This window comes from Sciurus carolinensis, chromosome X (genome assembly GCF_902686445.1).
Source record: "Sciurus carolinensis chromosome X, mSciCar1.2, whole genome shotgun sequence".
Taxonomy (NCBI): Eukaryota; Metazoa; Chordata; class Mammalia; order Rodentia; family Sciuridae; genus Sciurus; species Sciurus carolinensis.
This window is the reverse complement of record NC_062232.1, coordinates 6,481,732-6,508,410: the sequence shown is the minus strand read 5'-3', so window position 1 is coordinate 6,508,410 and position 26,679 is coordinate 6,481,732. Positions and strand designations below refer to the sequence as shown.

The 26,679-nt window shown below is 41.9% G+C and overlaps 1 protein-coding gene across 1 annotated transcript in view; it reads right to left on the bottom strand.

Moving 5' to 3' along the window:
* Wwc3 (WWC family member 3) overlaps window positions 1-26,679 on the bottom strand; it is a 72,126-nt gene that overhangs the window by 7,018 nt on the left and 38,429 nt on the right. The window contains exons 8-18 of the mRNA XM_047536916.1: window positions 20,176-20,418; window positions 16,385-16,474; window positions 14,816-15,381; window positions 9,808-9,928; window positions 9,014-9,088; window positions 8,133-8,219; window positions 6,979-7,171; window positions 5,698-5,865; window positions 5,112-5,263; window positions 3,634-3,799; window positions 53-217 (exon numbers count right to left, since the gene is read on the bottom strand). Coding sequence (XP_047392872.1) covers window positions 53-217; window positions 3,634-3,799; window positions 5,112-5,263; window positions 5,698-5,865; window positions 6,979-7,171; window positions 8,133-8,219; window positions 9,014-9,088; window positions 9,808-9,928; window positions 14,816-15,381; window positions 16,385-16,474; window positions 20,176-20,418 — 2,026 coding nt within the window. The remainder of the gene's footprint in view (window positions 1-52; window positions 218-3,633; window positions 3,800-5,111; window positions 5,264-5,697; window positions 5,866-6,978; window positions 7,172-8,132; window positions 8,220-9,013; window positions 9,089-9,807; window positions 9,929-14,815; window positions 15,382-16,384; window positions 16,475-20,175; window positions 20,419-26,679) is intronic.

Below are 26,679 nucleotides of genomic sequence, written 5' to 3'. Positions count from 1 at the left end.
GAGAACAAATAAGGGAGCATTCCAGAGAGGCGGCAAAGGAATTATGACTCACCCTGCAAACATACTGGCTTCGCGCTCCAGGTGAGAAGGTCTGAGAGCGGACAATCGTGCTGCTCCGAACAAAAGGTGCCCCACAGGTGCGGCGGCTGGGCCGCTCCTTCAGGACACTCACTGCTTCTTCTGGGAAGAGGTCTTCTGTGTTGGTTTCCTTGTCGACCTAGGCAGTAGTTGATTTATTACCATGACATCTTCCATAACACAAGCAATAAACAGCGCAAACGACCATCTCTCTAACCTCATCTACACATCTAACTGGCATTTCATACCTCATGTGTCCAAAGTGGAATGGCTGGGATTCCCTACACACTAGGGGGAGCTTTGTACAAAGAGCTCTCCTTTCTATTTGTTCATGGGAAAAACATCTTAGTGCCATCCTGGGTCCTGTTCTCTTTCACATATCCCATGTATTGTCCAAGAGAAAATCCTGTTGGTTTTGTGTCCAAGATAAGTAGATTTTGACCACTTGTCACCAACCCTTCATCTGAGTCAGCATCACCTAGTACCCAGATTCTATCCACATAAGGGAATACTATTCAGCCATAAAAGGAACAAAGTTCTGACACACGATACAATGCAGATTAATTGCAAAAACATTATGCTGGGCAAAAGAAGCTAGACACAAAACGTCACATATTATACTATTCCATTTACATGAATATGCAGAAAGGGCAAATCCACAGAGCTAGAAAGCTGATTGGGGTGGTTCTCTGGGGCCAGAGGAAAGGGGATATGAGGAGTGACAGCTTCATAGATATGCATTTTTCACTGGGGAGAGGAAAATGTTGTGGTAATTGTACAACACTGTGACTATGTTAGATACCACTGGATTGTTCACTTTAAAATGGTTCAGTTATTTTATATGAATTTTGCCTTGAAAAACTATTTTTAAAAACCCAAAATAACTATCCAAAGCCACATGATGTCACCAATGGGCTCAAAAGCATTCACTAGTTTCCCACACCTCCTGAGGGGGCTTCACATCTTCTGACCCTTTCCCTCCTTCTGCTCTCAGTTCAGAGGATCCCACACACTTATCCCCTCAGACACATGGCTCCTGTTTCCTCCTCAGCCCTTGGTGAAGCATTCTATGAGTTTTCTTTTTTCATAAAGTGCTGTAAAACCCATGTAACATAAAATTTACCATTTAAAAATATTAACCACTTTTAAAGATTTAGTTCAGTAGTGTTGAGTATATTCACATTGGTATGCAACAGATCCCCAGAACTACTTATCTTGCAAAATTGAAACTGTCCCCATTAAATGATGATCCCCAATTCTCCACCCCCTGGCAACTACCATTCTACTGTCCGTTTGTGAATTTGACTATTCCAGGTACTTCATGGACGTGGCATCATATAGTACATTCAACTTTCCATATGTGTGGTTTCTGCATCTACAGAGTCAAGCAAGTGCAGATCAAAAATATTTGAACAAAAAAATCCAGAAAGTTTTAAAGAGAAAAACTTGAATCTGAGGCACTGAACATCATGCTGAATCCATATAAATGAAGTGATGTGTGGGCACACCCTGCCAGAGCCTCCTGCCGTTTCAGATCCTCAGTCTCTTCAGTCCTCATCGTTGATTTCACATCTCATTTGTATACTATGTGGCTAGGCCTATGAAGGTTGCATGTGTACTGAATATGGACATTTTTTCTTGTCATTATTCCCCAAACAATATAGTATAACAACTGTTTACATAGCACTTACATTGTATTAGATATCCTAAGTAATCTAGAGATGATTTAAAATATAGGGGAGAATATATACAGGCTCTCCGCAAGTACTACACCATTTTATAAAAGGCACTTGAGCATTTAAGGATTTAGGTATCAGCAGGAGTCCTGTAACCCCTGAAGATACAGAGAGACAGAGAGAACCTTAGTTGTCTCTGAGTCTGGCTTTTTTCCCTTAGCATAATGTCCTCATGGTTCATCCTCATTATAACATTTGCCAGAATTTCCTTTCTTTTAAAAGCTAAATAATATTTCACTATATGACTGGACCACATTTAAAATATTTTTCTTTTATTCGTTCTAATTAGTTACACATGACAGCAGAATGCACTTTGAGTAGACCACATTTTGTTTCTCCACTCATCCTTCAGTAGATACTTGAGTTGTTTCCTCCCCTCGGATTTGTGAATAATGCCTCTATGAATATGGGCATGCAAATTTCTCTCTGGGATCCTGCTTTCATTTCTTTTGGATACATACCCAGAAGTGAGACTGTTGGACCATACAGTAGTCCTATTTTTAACATTTTCAGAAACTGTCATGTTGTTTTCCATAGAGGCCACACTATTTTACAATTCTGACCTTTCTAAAATATAAATGAAAATTTGCATTTTAAAATGTAAAGCTTTCTAAAATTACACGTTTCTAGAAATATAAACCCCTCTTCCCTACCATTTGATTCTCTAGTGGACATTTAGACTACCTAAAACACAATTGTATTTCACTGATTTATCCTTTCTACTTTCTGCCTCCCTCTTGGTGGTGGCAGTTTCTTGTTTTCTCCCCCTTCCATGTTGTATCTATGATGCCTAGCAACTACATATGTCCACACAGAGAGAGAGAATGCAAATGTGGGAATGGACTAACAGTTGGGGAATCTATGTAATGGGTATATGGATATCTATTGGATTAATCCAGCAAATTTCTGTAGATTTGAAGATTTTTGAAATTAAGAGTTGGGGAAGGGGGAAATACCACACTAGCCTCCCACTCACTTACCCTGATTTAGACTACTGCTTTTAAAGATTGCAAAAAGTAGATCAACAGCAATTACTGGCAGCCTAGTCTAAAATTAATTCAAACCTGCTGTACAGGCTGCAGCTTGGGCAGCTGCCCAAGGAGTAGATTTTACCTTGTGATTCAGGACAAGGGCAGGGGCCATGGAGATAAATGGTTTTTGTTTATGCTTTTTGTGCTGAACAGTTTGGGTTATAAAATTTTAGCAGGGCACTGATACAACATTAACCAAACATGGTTGACCAGATGGGGCAAAAGGATGCTTTGCTGTTCTTCATGTCTCAAAGAGTAGTAAGAAGTGCTCAAAACCTTTGGGACCCAGAAAACTGCCTGACACCTTTGTCCCTGAAGACAGGAATTGATCACCACAAAATAGCACACAAAGGAGTAAAAACCTATGTTTTTAGTTGTAGCTGTCTTTTCCTTGAAATATAAAATTGACAAACATTTCTTCAGTACCTGCTGCACCACCTTAAGCCCTTTACAGATCTTAGGGCCATGCACTTTTTCCTTCAGCTCTCAGTAAAATACAGTGTTAGCTTAGCTGTGACCCCCAAACCTAACAGCACTGTCCATTGTATACCATGGCTTCCCCACACTCCACGGTGCCCATGTGGCTGGGTGCTTATCAGTAAACATGTCCTTCTACACCTGCATGTGCCTGTCAGCTCTGGTTTCCTTTAGTACCTCTCCTCTGCCCATCCCCTCACACTTCCCTGGATAGATCTAGGGGCACACAGCCTCTCTTTCTGGGCAGCACCTGATACTATACATTAAAATGTTGAGGGACTCTATAAAATCCCTTGACATTTTCTGCTTACCTTAAGAGGTGGGGGTTGAAGCTTCTCAGGGTTATAAGGATCTGCCTGGGCAGTAAACGTATGTCCATGGATGGAGTCAACACTGACACAACACGGATCTGGGTATGGGGGGCTGGTCTGGGTACAGTTGCTACAGCCACTGTCAACCGAGTCAGCCTGCCAACTCCTAAAGGTGGACAAGACAAAAATCCACAAATATTCATCAGAAGTGATTACTTTCATTGCTGCTTTTGGAGCGTAGTAGCAGAGGAACCCAATGAAATCTGTTTCTTCCCACTGACTGAAGACAATTGCTATTCTCATACAGTAAAGGGGCATTTTTACTTTCTAGGGAAAAAAATACTTCAAAGCTTTTGAACAGCATGGGTCTTTCTTATCAAACACTGCAGCCACCAGAGATGCCAGAAACCCCTACCCCAGAGCCCCTCCTGTCTTCCTGTTCATCCCTGAACATAATGTATTCCTCCTCTGCTATGCACTATCCTTCCAAAAATAAATTCCCCTTGAACTAAATTTAGGGAAGCCATGGAAAGAAACAGGGAACTTTGGAAAGATGACACTTGTCATGGAAAAACATGGAAGTAATGTAATATGAAAGTGCCTCCAGAGAGAATCAGGCAAACCACTTCACTGGTGGTGCTTGATCATTGGAATTATTTGTCCATTACATGCAGGCCTTTATGGAGTCAAGAACTCACTAATGTGCTGCCTTTGGTAACATGTAAAGGGACACTGTAAGATTCCATTTATAGGAAATATCCAGAACAGGCAAATGCATGGAGACAGTGAGTAAATTTGTGCTTTCCTGGGGCTAGAGAGAAGGAGGAAGGGGTGTGGGACTTTTTTTGTGAGATAAAAATGTTCTACAACTGACTATGGTAATAGTGGCATACTGTGACTGTGCTGAAAACCACCGAATCATACACTTTAAATGGGTGAATTGTATGGCAAATAGATTGGATTCCAATGAGGAGGTTGAAAAGCAAAAACAGCAACAAAGGAACTTTAAAGGGACCTTGTCATATGCAGACCTGGTAGAGGGGAGTCAACAAGTCCACTCTTGAAGCAAGATTCCAGAGGGGAAGGGAAAGGCTTATATCCTACACAGAGGATTGAGGCAGAGAGCTCAGGGAACTAACCTCCAGATCAGTGTCAAATGTCCCATCAGATTCCCAGGTCCTGGGGCTGGGGATATAGCTCAGTTGGTAAAGTGCTTACCTCGCATGTACAAGGCCCTGGGTTCAATTCCCAGCACCATAAAAAAAAAAAAATTGCCAGCAATCACCCAGCACCAATGAGAAAAGCAATTTGCACTCCAAGATAGCTCCCACCAAGAGAGTCACAGCTGGATAACATTCAGCGACTTTGCTCCAAGAAAATGTGCCTCATCTTCCTGAAGTTGTGTAAAGCGCTCTCATCCGCTTGCTGGGGTGGAGTTTGGAGGACTTCATGAACACCAACAGGAGCTGGGCACTCACCTCTCAGACACGGCCTCGGCCTGCTCTTCCTTCCTCTCCATCTCCAGGATCTCCTCCTCAGTGTACTCCAGCTTCACCCGCTCCTCCGCCAGCTCTCTCTCCACAGCTTGCAGCTGTGCTGTGGTTCGAGCCAGCAGCACTGTCACTGCATCCTGCAGGAGAAAAGGCACTTTTGAGAACCAGCCTGGCCACCAATTTATGGAAGCAAAGCAGACAGCAGGCGCCACGGGTCACCACAAGCAGTCCATCCACCTTTGGACTATGGGCCTTGATGGTCCTGCAATGGGAGAACCCACTTGCTGTTCACAGCAAGACACTTGGCCTTTTCAAACAGTCAGATTTAAAGATAACCAACAAGCCTCTGTGATCATGAACACATGTGCATTCCAAAAGCATGACTGTGAAAAGGCTATAGGTATGATATATTCCATTTTTATGCCTTCCCTGAAATTCTGCTTCATTGTCACCATATTCTGACTTTAAATCCATATAGAACCTTTTTAGAAATGACCTCCCCAAGAAAAGATAGTCTCAAGGTCACCAAAGCAACCATGAAAGGCCGGTTACCTAGACCAGGGTCACATACCGTCTTCCCCAAGTTGGCATGCCCGGGGTCCCGTGAGACACTCTCCCCAGCACGCCCATTCTCCCTCCATCTCGGTGGCTCCGAGCTGGCGAAGACCTGCACAGGGTACCAGCGCAGCTGCATGTCGCCTGAACTGTCATAGTCGGCTAAGTTAATCTGAGCAATGCCCTGCACAGGTGTTAAAAAGAAAAGCCAGAACAAGAACTGAATAATTTTACCTTAGCAACTCAAGTCCTTCAAAATATCACCCTTCAATTTTAAGATAAAATATTTCATTCCATTAGAGGCATGGAAGTACAATGAAAGTTGTCTCAGAGAATCCTAATAACTGTGACTCCCCTGTTGCATGTTCAGCACAATCAGAAAGTGCTAGAACAGTGGCAGAGTAGCAATATGGAGGACTGGACCAGATCCAGGGCTCTGCTACTTGATGAGCCACTGATTCCCTTGGAATTTTTGAAATAAGAAAGGACTGTTAAACTCTACACTACCTAATTCTACTTCTCAGGACACAAGACCCAGGGAAAAGATTCTAACACTGGAAAGAAACCATCCTGGCTTCCTAGCTCTGGTCTGGACACTGGGGTGCTCAGGACTATTTGCTGCCTCTCTTGAGGTCTAGGCCTAGGGTTGCAGGTAAAATGTAGGGCATTCAGGTATATTTGAATTTCAAGTAAACAGTTTTTTTTAACTACAAGAAAGTATCAAATATTGCATGAGTATATACTTACACTAATAATATATACTTACACTAAAATATACTAAAAATGCATCCACAATTTATTTGAAATTCCTCAAATTTAACAGATCATTGTATATTTTTATTTGTTGTATCAGTCAACCCTATTTTGTTTCTTGACTGACAATGGGATAATATGGAAGCTATCTTATGGGAGTTTTGCAAGTGTTAACTGAGATAATACATTTAAAGTACATAACACTGGACAAGATCATTAGTTTGCTCATCCCTTTCTGTACTATCAGCTATAAAAACTACTTGACATTAGGATCATTTCTAAGCTATCCACAGAGGTGGGTAGGGAAGGAGAATGGAAGCGAAGGAAGGAGGGAGAGAAGGAAAGAAGAGGAGAGGGGAAGGGAGGCAAAGGGAAATAAACAAAAGAAAAGAAAGAGAGGAAGACGGAAAGATAAAAACTAAGGAAAAAATGACAAAAGAATAAAAGAAAAATGGAAGGAAGGAAAGAAAGACTTAAATACAAATGAGGGAAAAGAGAGAGGGAAGGATGGAGCAGTGAGCCAGCACGAGCCACGGTGCCATACCAGCAGTTCTTCCTGCAGCTGTGGATTCACTGAACACACATATAATTGAAGTGACTTCAACGTCAACATGCTGGAATGCACAGGGATTCTGAACACTTCATTAAACACCAGCGGGGCTTGGAATTCCAGAGCCTTCGAGCAGTAAGTGTTGGGGGTGCCAGAGTCGAGCGGGGGCAAGTAGACGCGGACATGGCTGGAAGCAGACAGGAGGAAAGCGTTGGCAGGCAGCGCTTCTTAACATGATGCAAGTGTGCACCCTCATGAGTGGCCCTCTTTTGGTAACCACAGGGAAAACTTCAGAGTCCTCTGGAAAAAATTCCTTTGTCAACTAAAGGAAGCCCAAAGAACTGGATGTGCCCTTGGAGATTGGGGAGGGCAGGGGATTACTTGCCAAGAGAAAGACTTTGAGGTCAGTCTTAAATACCCCAGGGTCTTCCACAGTACTGATGGTCATCATGCTTTGGCAAGAGTTCCTTGGCTGTCTCCTCACAGCTCTGACTGCCAACTTGTCAGCCCATCACACATGAGGGCACTGCTGTTTTTCCTGCCCTTTCTATCTCCAGCCCAGAACTTGGCACATGGGAGATTCTCAAACATTTGTCACCACTGTATCATCAGGGTAAGCTGAATCACAGGGTGGAGCCTTATCCACTTACACCGGGGTGCTTCCAAGGCATTTAGAAGACTAGTTTACAAAGAAGACTCAAGGAAGGGGGTTCCACTCTTGGACTTGAATGGCAAGTGACCACTCCACTGAGCACCTGCCTAGGGCCATGGAGTACAGAGAGGCAGAAAGTCCACTATCAAGGCCAAGGTTACTAGGTGACTCCCAAGTGGTCCCAACTCACTTTTCCTGTTCTTCCCCTCAGCCAAGATCTCCCTAATCCTAGCCAGAGGCCTTTTAACACATATGACAGGAACTTCCTTGGTGTCTACACTACACATAATTTTATCTGCCTCAAATAATTAACTAGGTTCTTTTTAAAACTTATACTTCTTTATAGTTCAGATAGACATTCCCTAGTGTTTTGCTGCAAATTCCTTCCCCAAACTGCCAAGTAGACCAGGTTGTGCACCATGCTCTGCGGGGGAAGGCCCATGGGAGGCCGTCACTAGCTGTACGTGGCCCCTAGATCTCTAAGCTGGGAGCTTACATTTTATAGTCTTCCTTCATTACCAGCCCAGCAAAGTTCCTCAGCTGGAGCACGTGCACAAGAAGACATTCGCTGGCACTGTCATGCCTAGAAAACAAAGCCATAGTTTGTAGACCACAAATTCCCCACAGTGAAAAAGTCCCTCTGACTGGACTGTAGCAGTAGCCATCAACTGAAGGGGATTTTGCCCCACCTTACCCCCAGGGGACATCTGCAATCTTTGGTGACATTTTTATTGTCACAACTTGAGGAGAAGGGAGTACCATGGCATCCAGTGGGTGGAGGCCACGCATAGTGCTGAACACCCTGCAGTGCACAAGATAACCCCCCAGCATAAAGAATGGTCTGCTTCCAAATATCAACAGTGTTGACTCCAAGAAACCTGGACCAAAACACAAGGGCAACCAAAAGGAAACAGCAGGGATCTGAACTTCTTGCCCTACTAGTGTGAACACTACAGTTACTACCTTAATTGAAACTAATTGGAAACTAAAAAGTGTTGTGTTGCAATCCACCTGGTGACTTCTCTGGGAAAGAGGAAAGGACACCATTATCTGTGCCACAGTGAACATATTCAACTCCTGGCAGTAATGTGCAAAAATATCCCCAAGAGGTAGACTTCATCAGGGGCTTTCAGTACCCCATTATGGCTCCCAAGCCCTTAGCTCCATGAGGTGACAGTCCTCAGCTATGAATATCAGTGCTGAAAGACAGCAATGGAGCCCCTTTTCCCTGTCACTCCTTCCTGCCACCTCTGTCACCTTACTTAAGACTGGCTGAAGTGGAACTGAGGATATCAAGGATGGGGAAGCAGCACCAAGGTGGCCCCCAATCTATAAGGCATTCTTAAGAGTAACAAGGAAGGCAGCTTCTGTACTCACAGAAATCCCACATGGATCTGGGGGTCGTCATTACCACATGTGTCTCCAAAAGCAGACTCTTCGGTATCTTCATTCCTGAACAAAGGGGAAATTCACCCAAGTTTATTTCGAAGGGAATTGATCACTGCAGGATGTGTAGAAACTCTCTCATGCTGAGGGTGCCTCTTATTGAGAAGAACTTTATCAAATTGTGACATAAATAAAGAAACTCATTAAGTGTATGAAAGGGCATGGATCCCGAAGATCCATGGAGTTTCTCATGGGTACCTGCCTACCAACTGCTGTTACTTATTTATGTTGTGTTTACTTTGTTTTGTTTTGAAAAATAACTTTGCATACCTTTCAAAATCCCATATAATATTCAAGGTAGCATTCAAAAATTTAAAAGTTTGCAATAACTGCAAGGGGATTCTTACAGCTAAGGAAAGCAGAAAAGGATTCACTTCTAGGGAATATCCTTTCCAGAAAAGCAAGTCTCTCTAATGTGTACATTGATTCTCCTTTTACAGCTCTATGGGGTTCAAGCCTTAAGTTCACTGGGACGGGGGAGAAAGAAGTCATCTTAGAACACCAGAAAGAGAGTCAACCTCAAAATGCCCCACATAAACCAGAGGAGTTACTTTTACAGGTTTCTAAGGCCCAACCTCCTGAAGTTGAAAAAAAGTTAGAAAAAATATTTTACTCCTATATAAACAAAGCTTTGATATATGAAAGTTTCAGTATGGATCCTTTTCATGTGTAACAATAACTCTTGTAAGTCATTTTGGGAAGAAGTAAATAAGACAGTTCCTAACCTTTTGGTTAGAGGTTCAAATACTCCGCTGTCACTGGCTAGCGAGTAATCCGACAGGCATGCAGAGACGCGTCGTGCTCTCCTCTCCAATCTCTTGGCACTGTCTTCCCGAAGAGTCACTGCTGCGAATAAGAGACACACCTGGGTCAGGAGATGACAGCACAGGAGGCCAGGGCTCTATGGTAGAGAACTACTAAGTTACTAATTGGTCCAGAGACACATCATGATATGCACATGCATAAACCTGAAGAAACAGACTTCTGGCTACTTCTTTTAAAGTTTAAACTGTCTACAAAGATACTTGGATTCATAAATTTCTTTTCACCCCTTTAATGAGCACAGAGAACTTAAGATGATGTTGAGAAGCCCCTTCGATCTGCATGTTTTAAAAACTCTCAGAACCAAAAGAAAGGAATAGCACTGTGCTCTCCAAAGATGGCATTTCTCATTCCTGTCTTCATGCTGTTTGGTGTTTTATACAACAAATACCACACACACACACACACACACACACACACTCACACATTACTTATTACTTTTATAGTTGGATACAATGTTAATTATCCAAACAAACCTTAACAAAATTTAGTGACCTTCAAATCAGATGACACAGTAGAACCCAGATCAATCCTTTGAAAACACCTCCTCAAAAATCTGTAGCCTGCCAGGAGGATGCTGGGGCTCGTGCCCATCCATCTCTGTAACTATAGTATTCTCCTCAGCTACCCTGGAGCCAGACAGGCTTCCAGAATTTCTTTCCTGGGTTTAAACACTACCACTCCCTGGCAGTTTATTTTTATGTTTCATACTTATTTTAATCAAGAGCTAAATGTAATAATTGAGATTTTTCCTTCTAACATTTCATTAACTGTTTTTACTCCTTCCCTCACAGCAATAAGCTCCTTGAAACAAGACCTATAGAATATGCATATAATTTTTCTGTGTTAAATGTGATTATGTACCCAGGAGTCTCAATGTTTTATAGAGGGGCATACTTGGTTAGAATACAGAATAAAATATGAAGCTCCAAAGCCAGGCCTGGTGGTGCTTGCCTGTAATCCCAGTGGCTCAGGAGGCTAAGGCAGGAGGATTATGAGTTCAAAGCTAGCTTCTGCAAAAGCAAGGTGCTAAGCAACTCAGTGAGACCCTGTCTCTAAATAAAATACAAAATAGGGATGGGGATGTGGCTCAGTGGCCAAGTGCCCCTTAATTCAATTCCCAACACCTGCCCCCACCCAAAATATGTACCTCCAGAATCATAATGCTTCTTGTTAATAAAGCAGGTCCCTCTGCTCTCTTAGTATATACTTTTCTTTGGCTCTCTAAGCTCTACAAATGAAAAATCTTGACATCTTCAAATTCCTAAATTGAGGGACATAGTGAGTCCAAAGATGATCATCTCTCTTTTCAACTAAATTATTATTCACATCAATTAAATACAAACACATTAAACAGCACACAACATTTATGTATGATCTATCAAAAAGTATAAACGCATTCTACTATCATAAACAACTAATTAGAGCAAATAAAAAATTAATAAAAAAGAACATATAAGGTTGTTGCCTTTGTTCTCTTGATGTCAACTGGACACAAAAGCTAGCCTTCCAAAGATCTGCAATGTCAAGTGGTGGGGTGGGGGTGAGTTATCAGTTCCTGCCCCAGTCAGCCAGGAACACAAGCTGGCTCCATTCTGGGGTGGCCAGAGGTACCGACTCTCAAATTGTATGCCAGGATTCTTAAGTCCAGCTCTTTTCTTCATCTCTACCATGTGAAAGGACACCAACCCCCCAGCCCTGAACTGCAAATGGAACCTTCCAATGTATTGTATCAATCTCCAACAAATTAACTGATCAGTGTTTCCATTCCCAGCCCTGACACTGGGAATAGTTCCTAGATGTAACTTCAAATTCCGTTAAGAAAATAGCCCCAGTAATAATCCTATGAACTTCCAGATACTATCCGATGAGTGAGACCCTAACAATGATTCTGTCTTATCATTACTACAGGAGTACAGGAAAAGAGAAGGGATGTTAAGGAACTAATTCTCACAGAGCTCAGGCTGAGGCAATGAATTCACACAGCAACTAGAAGCAGGAATTGCCCTGCATGAGAAAAAACACAGAAGCACCCCACACTACACACCTGAGACTTCCACTCTTGGGTTTCAAGGCAATGAGGTTGATCATGGGCAGCAATGCCAGTGAAACAAGGAATAAAAAGTCTTTTACACATTTGTTAAAAAAAAAACTCTGTCCTTTTCATCATTAAAGACAGACAGTCATACAGCCAGACAAACACTAAAACCCAAGGAAACGAACACTGCTTGATAAAAAGGCAGGAAATACATTGTGGACGAAGCTGCCAGCTGACATATTGAAATAAAGAATGCTGTTATATTCTGGAGAAAAAACACACATGTGGAATATACAGTGAAAGTTTTAGAAAAGTTCTTACATGACTTTAGTAGCCATCATGAAAATTAATATTAAAATAACAATAATGACAGTTGATAAAATACACCTCAGTCATCCTAAACATGGATTCAGTGCACAAAGATGTGCCCACAGCCTGAGCAACACAGGGGAAGGAGGAGAATCCAAGATCACTTACAGTGAACGTTTCTGTGGAGCCGCATGAGAAAAGAGATAGAAAGAGCACACAGTGAAAAAGTGAAATTTAAACTAATAATTCTAAACAGAGTATGAATATAATAAAAACATCAATAAATAGATGAGCAAAGTCAAGATTTTTATGCCTTTTGATTAGCAAATACTAATGGGTGGATGAAAAAAGCAAAGTATTTCAAAAGTATGACACATTTGGCTTTCAAAATCCAGGGAAGACAGGACTGTAGGAAAAATGCAAAAAATGTTCAAGATTACAGTCTATTGCCCCACTCCTCTGTCTTGCCTTCTGTTCCCTGCTTGATTTAAAACGCAAGAAGAAATCATTGCTGGGTGGATTTTGATTTTTATCTTACTAAAAATTTTATCTTACTAAAACCTTTCTTGGGGCCAAATATAGATTCTACTGTTTCTATCAAGACTAAAAGGGTGGAGAGAATTGCGTGACTGTTGGAATTGATAAACACGGGAACTGATAAAACACCAAGCTCCAAGATTATGAAGCTATGACAACCATGCACTCAGGAGTTCCCAAAGCATCAAGGGGCAAGGAGCCCACCTCCCCCCCGCCAGGGGGTGCATACCTGAAACTAATTACTCAACCCAGACATCTGAGAGCACACAATTATTTCAGTTTTCTAAGGACACTAGTCAACTGACGGTGTCATGCACGAATCCATCACCAGGTGGCAGTATGTAAATGTAGAAAAGCATTCTCAGTCTAAGATGACACCATTACAATGTCTGCCACAGAGTGGGAAGGAAAGCTAAAGAGATCAGGATCAGAAATTAAGTCTACTCTTCTTCCTCCCACCCTGTCTTTTCCATGACCCAAAGGGGGCCTTAGACCTGTGTGGCTTTTTTGTATAACCAGACTGATAGTCTTGAATCTCAACCTTTAAAGAGAAATTGGTAGGATTGTAAAGAACAAAGGGATGAAGGTTACCTGTATATGTGAATTACAAAAACAATATATTTGGGGATAAAAAAGTACATTTGCAAACCCAGAGGGGAAGACACCAAAATAACCGAAATGCCAAAAAGCCATGGGGCAGCTTGAATTCTGGTTATGTAAATGCTAGCAGACTACTGTTTTATAGCTAGATCTAAAGATCAATCAACCTTTCCATCTATTAATCAGCCGATCTCATAAGTAACAAAATGGTAGCAAATGGAAGAGAGCATAAAGATCACCTCCTTCCCGGGCAAGGAAGGTGAGACAGCTCAAGGTCACATAGCTAGCAGTCAACAGGTCAGGGAACAAAATGACAGAATCTTGGTCTCTAGGTTGCGAGTCTGAAGCTGTTTCCACTACACCTCATTAATTCTGTATTAAAGTTTTATTTCTACCCTCTGTTGCATAAATACTCAATAGTATTTCTAGGGTTTCTCAGCCTCTGCACTACTGACATTTTGGGCTGGATCATTCTTTGTTGGGGCAGCACTATGTACAGTAGGATTTTTAGTAGCATCCCTGGCCTCTATCCACTAGATGGCAGTAGGATCCTCCCCTTCAGTTGTGACAACCAAAAAATTTCTCCCACTGGGACACTACCAAACATCCCCCAGGGCAGGGGGCAAAAATACCCCTGGTTGAGATCCACTATGCTATACAAATTGTCTAGTGTTTGCCTAAATGGGATGTCTAAAACATTTTTGCTGTGTAAGTAAAAGTTAATTAAATGCACTGAACTTCAGGAATGGGAGACCTTGTTCTTGATCCTATTTTAAACCTTAGGAAGTTAAAGATGCTGGGGGTTGACTTGAAAAAGCATGTGGGATAAATATTGTCTTCAACCAGCACCCTGGCACCAAGGAGGAGTCAAACTAACACAACTGGGCAGGTGAAACTTTACCTAGCTAGACCACCAGAAAATGGAATTGGTAGAAATGACTGATACTTTGAAATTATGCAATTATTTTCATTTCCACGTTTGAAAGAACTACACCCTTGAAAACTATAAGCACAAAGAATACAGAGATGAAGTCAAAGTGAAAAAAGAAGTAGGCTTCCCACTAGGCTACAAGACACCAGTTCACACTGATTGAGGTGGGCAAACACTGCCTTGGAACACATGCTGCAGAAGTCATTGAGGCCTTGGTACTCTCTATTTGCTTCCAAATGTGTGATACTGTGTGGTTTTGACCCTTATTTTCAACAATTAAGCATATTCTTAAAACAAGCCGAATACCTGGCAAAGACTACTTTGTCAATGTTAATTATCTTTCCCTAGAGCAGGTTAATTCTCTTCCAAACCCTATCAATGTTTGTAAACTTATAGCTCACTAGGACTTGAAAAGCCACCAGATTCAATGCCACTGCATATAATATCACCCTTGAGTTTCTGACCTTACTTCCCAGGAGGTCTCATCACCACTTACTTGCACTGGTGGGTGCCCCAGCCAGTTGGGGTCCACGCTCACGAGGTCCTTCCCCATCCCCAGAGAATCCATGTGGTTGAAGCAATGCGGTGCCCTGCAAATCTTCGTCCCCTAAAGCAGAGGCCTGGGCTCGCAGTCTGTCTAGGGCACCCAGGCCCGGCACTTCAAAACCATCCGCCAATTGCGCCAGAGGAGAGTCCCGCGAGGCCGGGAGGAAAGGCGTGTCCAAGGGTGAGCTGGGGGGCGACAGAGAGGACAGGGAGGAGCGGGAGGACAGTGATGCCAGCGACTGGGGCGTGTCCAGGGACCGCCTCTGCTTGTGGAAGCCCGGGTGGCCGGGAGGGTCTGAGAAGGGGACATCACGTCCCAGGGAGTCAAAAGGAATCAGATCGAAGCGTAGAAGCTGGCCGCACTCGGCATCGGCCTTCTCGTACTGAGGGAGGCCGTAGATGTCGGTGAAGCTGACTGAGCTCAGCGAACCACGGCTGGAGGCCAGTGAGCCCCGGCTGGAGGCCAGGGACCCGCGGCTGCTCCCAGAGGACACTGTCAGGGTGCTGGCAGACAGGCTGAAAGGAGAGAGAGACTATCTTAGAAACACACGTAGCTGCTCCCACTGCCAAGCAGCACCGCTAGGTTGCTGCATCTGGGAACAGCAAAGCCCAGCCTAGTCCTAACCCCTGGGAGCATTTGAGCAGACCTTCATTGACATCTCCTTTGTTCTTCTGAATGACACTAGAGGGCAGTGGGCAACAGCAAAGACTCGTGCCTGAGTTGGAGTCCCGGCTCCCAGTCCACTAGCTGGCTGCATGCTAAGTTACTGAAGCTCTTTGAGCCTCCCACTGCTGGCTGGGGTTGGGGTAATCACACGTCCTATCTCATGACACTGTTAGGAGGAATAACTGAGAAAGCAATTCAAATAAATTCCTTAACATTATGCCTCACAATACAGTATGTGCTTGAAAAGGTGAGTTATTTTGAGCATCCAAATTTTACTTAAAAACATTCATATCCACCAGGTGCAGTAGGGCATGCCTGTAATCCCAGCAACTCCAGAGGTTGAGGCAGGAGGATGCAATTTTGAGGCCAGTATGAGAACATAGCAAGGCCCTAAACAACTCAGAGAGACCCTGTTTCAAAATAAAAAGTGCTAGGGATGTAGCTCAGTAGTGAAGTGCCCCTGGGTTCAATCCATAATAATAATAATAATAATAATAATAATAATAATAATAATAATAATAATAATAATATCTTGTTTTTAAACTCCAAAAATAAAAATGTGTATGTGCATATATGAACACTTCTAAAGCTGATTACAAAAGACTTCAATAAACTTGACTTCAGACTTGTTATTTATTCTGAAGCCAAATTTTTACTCATTTCCCTTAAGTCATATGTTAGCAGATTTTCTTAAAAATATAACATGTCTATCCACATTTCTGTTGTTTTACACCACTTCAGGTTCCAAGCTCCAGTAGGAGAAGATACAAGCTAAAGGGAATTAATGAAGTTCATGTACATATCACTATAACACAATAATTAAGTATAGTTTTCTTTTCTAAAGGAACCTACCTTTTTAACTGGGACTGGAGATAAGATGTTAAGCGGGTAGCTTCTTCCAGCTGCATAAGTAGACAATTTCTTTTTTCTTGAAGTAGAATTCTGCAGGTAAGAAAACAGTCTATTGGAGGATTTGAAAAAAATAGGAAGTATATTTTTATAACAAGAAGTTCAGTTAATTCTCCACAAATGAGCTACATTGGAATGACAATCAGTTCTAAAAGCATCTAAGTTTTAAGTGCCAAGACGACAAAGAATGTTTGGGGTTTGTTGGAAAAATACATCCCTGACACTCTGAGCAGTGCCTGGTACACTGCAGACACTTGGTCTGTATGTGGACAGGGCAGTGGATGAACGGGAGAATGAGTGGAGAGCATAGATAGGTAAGAAGACGAGTGGGTGGGTGGACAGGTGGACAGACAGGTCAGAGCATGGATAGTCATATGAATGAGTGGATGGGGTGAGTGGATGGATGGGAGAACGGGTGGGTAGAAGAACAGATGGAAGGAAGGGAGACTAGACCAGAACTGGTCCAAATGCAGATCATGGGTTAATCTACCAAAATCCCTTAGAACACATTCGATTTCCTCGTCCTAGGCCCCCTTCTCAGCAAAAACAATGTCACGCTCCACTGCTTGATGTGGGCTACAATGTTACCTATTCAATCAAATACCTTCATAACTAGAGCCCCTATAATCCAATTTTAAAACCAAATAGCACATATTAAAACCAATGGTTTTGAAGTATGGTTCACAGACCCCAGGATATCCCCCAAGAATCCACCAGGGATTCTAAGAGGTCCCCTCTTTCCTAACTATATATCCATGAGCAGCCAGATCTTCATATGCTCACCACAAGTGGTATATGATAACAGATCAAATGCCTGAGCAGCTGCCTTCTAGAAAGTCAGATGCTAAAGAGGTTTTTAGAGATGTAGAATAAATATGATACTTCTTAATCTGTCTCAAAAAAGTCATCAATCAAAAATGCAATTTATTTATATATGGTTGTTATCTTTAAAATTTTTCACAGCTCTAAATTCTAAAGCATTAAATATTGTCTGATTTAGAAAAATTCATATAACAAAATTTTGTTGAGATTCTTAGTAATTTTAACACTAGAAGGAGGTCCTGGAACCCAAAAGTTTGAAAACAGCCATAATAAACTCTTCCAGTTGTATGAGCACATAAGAAAGCACAATGTCCTTGAGCACTTAAAATAATGCTGGTCATTTTATATGTCATATCTCACTGACTGCTCACTTAATCCTATTCCCATTTTACAGATGAGGAAACTGATACTCAAGGAGTGAAAATAATTTGCCTGTGCTATCCAAGTTCAAGGCTTGGTCAAATCAGCTCAAACCCAAGCCAAGGCACTTTACTAAGACTCTGCACTGCCCCTACTTCCTATCATTCTATTCTATTATTAATATGTATGGCAAGAAAGAGGGGATTCCTTTACTCATGAAAGATTTTCCAGATTTTATGTTATACTTATATTCCTACCCAAGGCTTAGCAAAGGAAATAGCCTCAAAAACACATGTTTATTTTCTTTTTTTCAGAAGACATAGATAGTGAAGAGTGAAAAAGGGGAAGTTTAAATGATGCCCCTCACTGGGCTTTCAAGCTTTAACTTGGAACTCACTTACTATACCAATGACACTGTAGCTGAGATAAGACAAAGACTAGAACCCAGTCATACAGCTACCACAACTCAGTCCTAAGACACAAACCCTGGTCCCTTGTGCCCAGATCCATAGTGGGTCTCCTTCTACTGGCCCTCAGTCTATGCTGGAGTAAGTCTCCCAGCATCTACTTGGCACAAAATGTCAAGAGCAACAAGAGCTCTCTTGGGGCATTGGTCTCATCTGACAATGCAGTGGATGGAGCAGACAATGCATGGGAGGAAAGAGCTCAGCATATGTGTATGCTTATGCTACTCCTTGGCCAAGGTCATTTCATGGCAAATTCAGGTCATGCCTTTGGGTCAATTCAGTTCTAGTTGAGGGTTCTGAGTCTCAGAACTTAACACTTAGTCTGGTTCCACAAGATATTGCCATCTGGGTGAAAGTTGACCCAGTGTGGGTGTCACAGTCCTTGAAGCATAAGGGTAACACTGACTCCATGGAATTCCAGGAATTTGTACCCTGGGACCAAAGCACTCACACATGCTAAACTTCCATAGTCAAGGGTAAATGGGCAGGGTTCCTGTGAAGAAGGAAGCATTTGTGGGACCAAATCCACCCTCCTTAGTCAAGAGTGAACAAGATCTCCTGCTCTCCTATCCAGAACACACACAGGTGAATACCAAGGGTAAAATGGAAGGCAGTGTTTAACTAAAAATGTGCAGAACACAGAAGAATACTACAGTTGCCTTGCTCCTTTTAAGATTCAGACTCAACTCAGTTTGAGTGGGATGATACAGGGTGACATCATCTCAGGCAAATCAAAAGTCACTCTGCCTGCTACCAGGAGCTGAACTTTACAAACATCATTCCTCCTCTTCCGTGCTGCCATGGGCCCTGAATGCCATGATGCAGACTCATCTGCCCTAAAGATTAATAATGAGAATCAAGCATAAAGATTACCCAACGAATACAAAGGACAATCATAAGATGGGATAAAATATTAGTTGTGAGTGTATCTGTACAGATCAAATAATTTAGGTGACTTAAACTCTAGGTAGAGAATGCTTATAAGAGGTACAGCTTATGGTCATGTTAATACACTGAGTTTTAGGGAGTTAATATATTAACAAGTGGGGGATGGGCTTTCCAAAACTCAACAGATATCCACAGATAAACTGCTGACAGCTGTTAAATGTGGAAAGCAGATCAAGCCTTCAACACAATCTGTGATCGCAGGCAGCAAATGGAAACCAGAAGATGTGGCATATGATGAAAGGACAAACAACTTGGCACTGAAGAATACAAAAGACACTGGCTTCACGTGTCCTATACTTGAAAGAGTCTCAAGACCAACCTAGGAAAGGTATGGTTAGAAACGGACCCATGATAGGCCACTGACTTCCTACTAAAAAAGACAGGCTTCCTTGGCCAGAAATCAAAGTCAGAGATAAAAGCAGTAGGTAGACTTCCACAGTGCTACAGGGGCCATTCTCTGGGGCAAGAGAGCCACCCATTCGAAAGTTGTACCACCATCTGCCTCCCCATCTTCCTGCTGGTGCTCCAGCACAGGGCACTGTCCCACAAACAGGCAAAAGCACCGGGAACCTACTCCAGGAAGGGTGCACATAGGTGCTACATCACCTGTCATTCCTTACTCCTTCCCTTTTCTCCATCATCTCTCATTTCTGAGGGCACAGGCAGCCTTGGAAGCAGCTGGTACCTCTCATGACATGGCAAGCACATGCTCCCATCTCCCCTTGACTTAGCAAGGAAATGCCTCAGTAGCTGCTCTCAGTATAGGTTGAGCATCCCTAATCTGAAAATACAAAAATTCTCCAAAATCCCAAACTCTTGTCACCCACCTGATGCTCAAACAGTTTCAGATATTGGATCATTTCAGATTTTATATTTTTGAATTAGGGATGATTAACCAGTACAGTCTATATAAATATTCTAAAATCTGAAAAACTCCAAAATGGGAAACATTTTTGTGATCAAGCATTTTGGATAAGGGATATTCAACCTGTACTAATCAAGAACATGATGAAGTCATTTATATATATATATATATATATATATATATATATATATGCCATCTAATTAAGACTTTCCAGTTGGTACTTCATTGGAAGCTGGCCCCACCTGCCCCTGAACTTCTGGAGACCAGCCCACCTTTCTGTGGCTCCTTGTGCAGATGTGGCCCGCGCACGCTGGATCTCTTCCTCCAAGCGCCTCTTCTCCTCCTCCAGCCTGGCCACATCTTCAGCTGACCTCCACTGCTGAATGATGAGCTGTAGCTCTTGAAGCAGGGCCTCCTTCTCTTTGATGATCTGCAGTCGGTCCCTGTCAGCCTCAGCCATGCCTGGCCACGACTCATTAGCAAGTTGGGCCAGCTGCTGCTGAATGTTTGTGACCCTGAGAGAGAGTTGGGGCACAGGGAGATGTCAATGAACTCAAAACATCATCTTTATACATTCTCTGCACCATCACTGATTGTATAAACTCATTTTGTTAAATAAATAGTGAAATAATGCCACCTACCTTAAACTTAAGAGGGTTTGGGAATGATGGGTCATAAAAATAGTGCAAAAGTCCTTGGTATAATCTCCCCTGTCCAAGATTCATACTTGCCTCAAACAATTGACAAAAAGTTCACCATTCCTCAACATGACCACACTATGATTTTTTGGGTTTTTTTGTTTGTTTGTTTTTTGAGTCCTGGTTTCCTGCAAGATGATGTCCCAGAGTGGGACAAAGCTGCTCACTTCTCCCCACCCCACTATCATCAGTAGCTGAACACTACGCTGGATACTGAGAGATGCTTTGGGCTTTCTTCCTCATCAACCACGCCTAAGCACTAATAGTCATTGGGTCAAAAGATAAAAAAACAAAACAAAGCAAGCAAACAAAAAGCAAACAGAAGAGAGCCAAAACCCATGCCCACATATGCTGATTCTGTGTGCTCCTTCCTGTACCTGAGACCTCAACCAGATGTGAATACACAACACTCTGCTGAGGGCAGGTGCTCAACAAAAGCTCAAGTATTAAACAGTGGGCAGACCTGCCAACAAATACACGACAGAATGAGAGGCAGCCCCATAAGTGCAGAAGTTGGCATGTGATCATCTGGCTAGATGCAAACCAGTCAATCTGACCAAAGGTTTCAGAGCAACAGTCCTTAGGGTATAAAAACAGAGAATCTTGTCACTTTCCATGCCCCTGAACCTTCAGTGCTTGCCCGACAAACAGACTGCATCATACTTTGTGTCCTGCCGTGGTGTCAAATGCTGATTAAGTGAAACAGACATGGCTCATATTTTTAAAGCACCTTTTAATATTTTAAAATATTAAATAGGAGTAGTATGTTTTAAGCTCCTCAAGGAAGCCTAAAGGTGAAGGCTACCTGTTTCCAGGCAGAAACTAGTTTTGCCAGACCCAACCTGAACTGAGTGATGTGGTGGACCAAGTTTGGCACACATGCCTAAAAACATCCAAAAACTTCTGTGATGAGAAAGTGCAGTGAGAACAGATAAGTGGCAGGTACACACAGCCCTAAGGCAGCAATTCTCAAAGTGGAGTCTCAGGGCCAGCAGCTTCAGAATCACCTGGGAACTTGTTACCAGTGCAAATCTCAGACCCCAGCCCCACATGCTGAATCTGACACTGTGGGGATGGGTCCTGCCAATCTGGGATCTGTCAAGTCCTCCAGGTGTTTCTGATGCTTGCTCAAGTTGGACACCCACTGCTCCCTGAAGAGCTGCCTCCTCTGTAGCCCTGCCTATTCTGGAGGTTGCCAACTGGCCTCTGTTTTAAGCCTTTGCATTAGGCACTGATGGGATGATTCTCACTAAAATGGGAATGGCAGACATGGGGCAGGAGCACTGCCAAGACAGCCCACCTCCTGTGCCCAGGGTGCACAGCACTAACCAAATCTGGCTTCTTGCCTGCTGGGTCTAGCCCTCAGAGTCCTTCTCAACACCACATTCCACACAGATACAACCAACTGACTAAAGTTGGCACACACACTAAAACTCATTGCCAAGTCCTATGCCAGGTCAGGATTTGCATGATCTAGACATGAGCACAAGGATTCATCTGCCTGGCTGGAGGATCATTCATGATGTTCTTTCTCTGGGTACCAAATCAATCCAAAATACCCATAGTCATGGAAAGGAAAGGGTATACAGGTTATGACTCAAATGTATACATTTTATTCAAGCCCATTTCTCCAAGAAGGTAAAGAAATTAGTTGAGTGTCAGTATCTTCATTAGATAATTTTTCTAACTTAAAACTAAATTCCTGAAAATGTGTTGAAAAATGATACTAAATCACATCATTGAAAAAATAATGACAGAGGCAGCACAACAGGGTTAGGAATCCAACTGGGCTGAAGCATCCACCTATGTCTAATTAGTGTAATTAATATTTATGGTGGTCATATAAATGAAGCCCAAGGAAAATACACTCCAAGCAGACTCATAAATATGTTAGTGCTAAATGAGACATACCAAATGAAATTTCTGGAACATTCGAACGATATACAAGTCAAAGATAAAAAAGTAAATATAACTGATTTGGAGAACAATGAGAAAATCTACTGTGTCCCCATAGATTTTTTTTTATTTCAATTAATCTGATCCATAGGAAAACCTATTTGAGCCTAGCTAAAGCTTGGCAGATCTAATTATCATACATATAATACACACAGGCATTTTCAAAAGTACTCCTTTTGAGTTTTATGAGGTGTTTTGTTGTGATGGTTTTTGTTTTGTTTTGTTTTGTTTTTGCAGTGCTGGGGATGGAACCCAGGGCCTCATGCATGCTAGGAAAGCAAGTGCTCTACCACTGAGCTGAACCCCCCCCCCAGTTCAAGTTTCCTAAGGTTTGTAAGGAGCTCAAGATGCCATTTGAGCCTACCAGCTCCAGGTTAACTGCTATCTAAAAGAATTTAAGTTTCTGGGGTGGCAGAAGATTAAATCCCAGATAATCACAACCTTTCCAGGAAAATCTCAAGTAATATGCACTATCTGAAAAAACTGAGGAGGAAAATGAATTATAAGAGAGAGGAGAAGCAAAGGGCAACTTCCAAGCCTCTTGCCCACTGTGGGCATAAAGAAATAGTACAGCAGCCAAACTGTAACTTTCCACAGCTTGTAGGAAATATATGCAAGGACATATGGGGAGGGACAACCTCTTCAGCAGAAACAAAATCCGGATGAGGCTGATTTCTTGCAATCCATCTGGAAAAGTTATTTGGGCTATGCTGAACATAGGCAAACATTTCCTTGCCTGAGAACTGTGCTTTTTTAAAATAAAATTTCACAACAAAGCAAATGATTACAAGATTATTTTTGAGCTATGAATCTAGGAGTATATTGGTATATGTTGAAAACTACAATTTCCTTCCTTGCATCCAAACTCGGGGTGTGGACATTTGGGGTCCACTTCAGCCAGGTCAAGAGAGTTCTGAAAGTCAAAAGCACTAGCAGTATTCCTTCAACAACTGATCACTCACATATTCTCCATGGGGTAGAAAAAAATGGCTGTGCCTTTAAAAGAGTGTGCCTCGTCTACCATGCTGCTGGCCTGGAATCCAGCCAGTCATCCACAGGGAGTATCTTTAGCATGTTAGGTTTACTTGAAGAAACAGACTTCCTGCCTAAGGCTAAACACAGATGTACTGAGGTTCGATGCACCTTCTCTTTATCCATGCCAAACAGCTGAGCCACTGGTTGGAACCCTATTCCTGTGAGGGCCATCATTCCTATTCTGGGTATTAAAGGAAAAGCGATTTCCAGAAAGGCTTTTCTTTGAAATATCATTTTAGTGAAATTAAATACATGGAAGAAAAGCAAGGTCCTGATTAAGGTTTTCAGAAAAAAAACTTTTCCAAGTTCATTTTTAAAAAGAACGGAGAGCCACTTAAAATCCTTGGCAAGGATATTTTTCTTTTTTCTTTTTTTCCTAGAAGTCAACTACCTGCTTTGATTCTTATTTTTTGATGGGTAATACAATTTATGGCCCATATATAATCTTTCACAAATGCTTTTAAAAGCTTTAAAATATATGTTTCCATGCCCTGGTAGTGAAGAAATAAAAGTAAAATCTTCAATTAAGCATTCAGGTTTCATATTTATTATGTGTTTTCCAATTTCTATTCCCTAAACATTTCTAACATAGACAGAGGTAAAATACAAATCATTTATCCCTTACAATTTCTGCCCAAATGCCTTACCTATTTCAACCCTAGCACAATAAACCATGAATAGAAACCTGCATTTATGCTGCAGAAATGACTCAGACCCTCACAATTTGCATGAAAATCTTAAGACTTGTGTTTTCTAGGACAAATACACTTTTTAATATTAAAAAGTTTTGAGGTATATCAAGAGTAATCAATTCCCAATTATGTGAATTAATACCTAAAACCTGCAGTCTACTGAATGATTTCTCATCTTCCTAAAATCCTGCTGCTTTCTGGAATAGCAAACAGAACGCCAGGCAACCCACAGTTCCATTTGATGGTGATGAGCCATGATGGATTCTAATCCCACATTCCATGACATGGTGTCAACTTAGAGCATCATGCCTTCAGATTTAATTACAACTACAGATTTGAGACTTCTTATGCTTCCTCTTAGCTTTCTTTTTGTAAATATGTATTAAATGAAAGCAAAGGTTAAAGAAAATCTTAGCTGAGATCTAAGTTAGATGAAAGATGAAATCACTTTAGTTGACTGAACTAAGTATTAATAAATCAGTGTCCATTCCACTTACCTTTTTTTTTTTTTTTTTTGGTACTGGGGGTTGAACCCAGGGCACTTTACTCACTCACTGATCCACATCCTCAGCCCTTTTTATATTTTATTTAGAAACAGGGTCTCACTAAGTTGCTGAGGCTGGCTTTGAACTCAAAATTCTCCTGCCTCAGTCTCCTGAGCTGCTGGGATTACGGGCATGCACTACTGTACCCACCTTCTACTTAACTCTTTTTTTTTTTTTTTTTGAGTGGGGTACCAAGGATTGAACTCAGGAGCACTTGACCACTGAGCTACATCCCCAGTCCTATTTTTATTTTATTTAGAGACAAGGTCTCACTGAGTTGCTTAGTGCCTCGCTTTTGCTGAGGCTGGCTTTGAACTCCCGATCCTCCTGCCTCAGCTTCCCATGCTGCTGGGATTACAGACGTGTGCTACTGTGCCCATTTCCACTTAACTCTTTATGTGGAAAATTTGACAATTCTGCATCTAGAACATACGGTGCAAGAATGTTTTACCAATGCACCAAAATCTAGCCCTGTCCTCATCTTCCCTGCTCTAACAGCTTCTCCTCTTGGAAAGCACAGCTCTTCTGAAAGCAACTTCCTAAAATAAAAAAACCAGGAAGTCTTCCGGTTTCTTTATCTTGACCCAAATGGGAAAGATAGACTGCAATGGCAGAGATGCTCTTCTTCATTCCTCAAAGCTGCACCTCATTCCCCAAAACCCAGATACAAAATCACTTGAGAAAGAAAGGGAAAACACAAGTGACTGATCAAATTTAACTGAAATCTTAATGCCACTGATTCCTGACAACCAACATACAGCAGAAATGATCCTGGCAACAAAAATTAAGACACAGAGAAACTGGATGGACCAAATGTTTTGTTCCTATCTGAACTGAGTGTTTCTATGGAAACAGCTATAGTTTGTGCACAGTTCTAGAACAAGTTCTCTTAGTTTAAAAATAAGAAGCCATCTGCATCATCAGAATTGCTTCAAGAAGACTTATTCTTCCAACTTCACTTTAAAAACTCTAAAATTTTTAAACTAGTAATGTGAAAATATTCCTAGCATAAGGTCTACCTTGGGTATCCAAAGAGATGTTCCTGAAGAGATGGAAGAAACAGTTCTTTTGGTACATTTCACAAGCCCAGAGTTGAAAATACAAAAGTGGTCACCATGGCAGTAGTAGTTTGGTCAAGGAATTCTCTAGAAATCATACTATCACTTGGAATTATAAATTACACTTCCACAAACTTCCTTTAAATCTGAATACATTGTTCAGAAGTCTGCATTCTGACAATTTTGTACTTCTTAAAAACAATCTCAAAACTAGATATACAAGGAAAGACTTCTCCAGAATGCATAAAGGCAGAAATGTTTCCACCTTCTAGAATTGGCAAAGCATAGGTGGTTCTACAGAGGAAGGTGTAATTATTAACTGTATGTGTTAACTTGACTGATCTAGGAGATGCCCAAGTAACTGGTAAAATAGTTTTTGTGGGTGTGTCTGTGAGGATGTTTCTAGAAGATATAAGCATTTGAGTCAGTACACTGAGTATAGAAGATCCACCCTCACCAATGTGGGTGGGCATCATCTAATTTACTGAGGGTCCAGATAGAATATTAGGCAGAGAGAATACAGGCAAACTTGCTTTCTTTTCTTGAGCTGGGGCATCCACTTTCTCCTGCCTTCAGACATCGGGGCCCTTGGTTTGGACTCTAAGACTTATGCCAGCACTACCTCTAACACCATCACTACCAAAATCAGGTTCTCAATCTTCAGACTTGGACTGAATTATGCCACTAGCTTTCCTGGTTCTCCACTTTGCAGTTGGCATATGGTGGAACTTCTCAGAGTCTCTAATCACATGAGTCAATTCCTATAATCAACCCTCTTGTCCTATTGGTTCT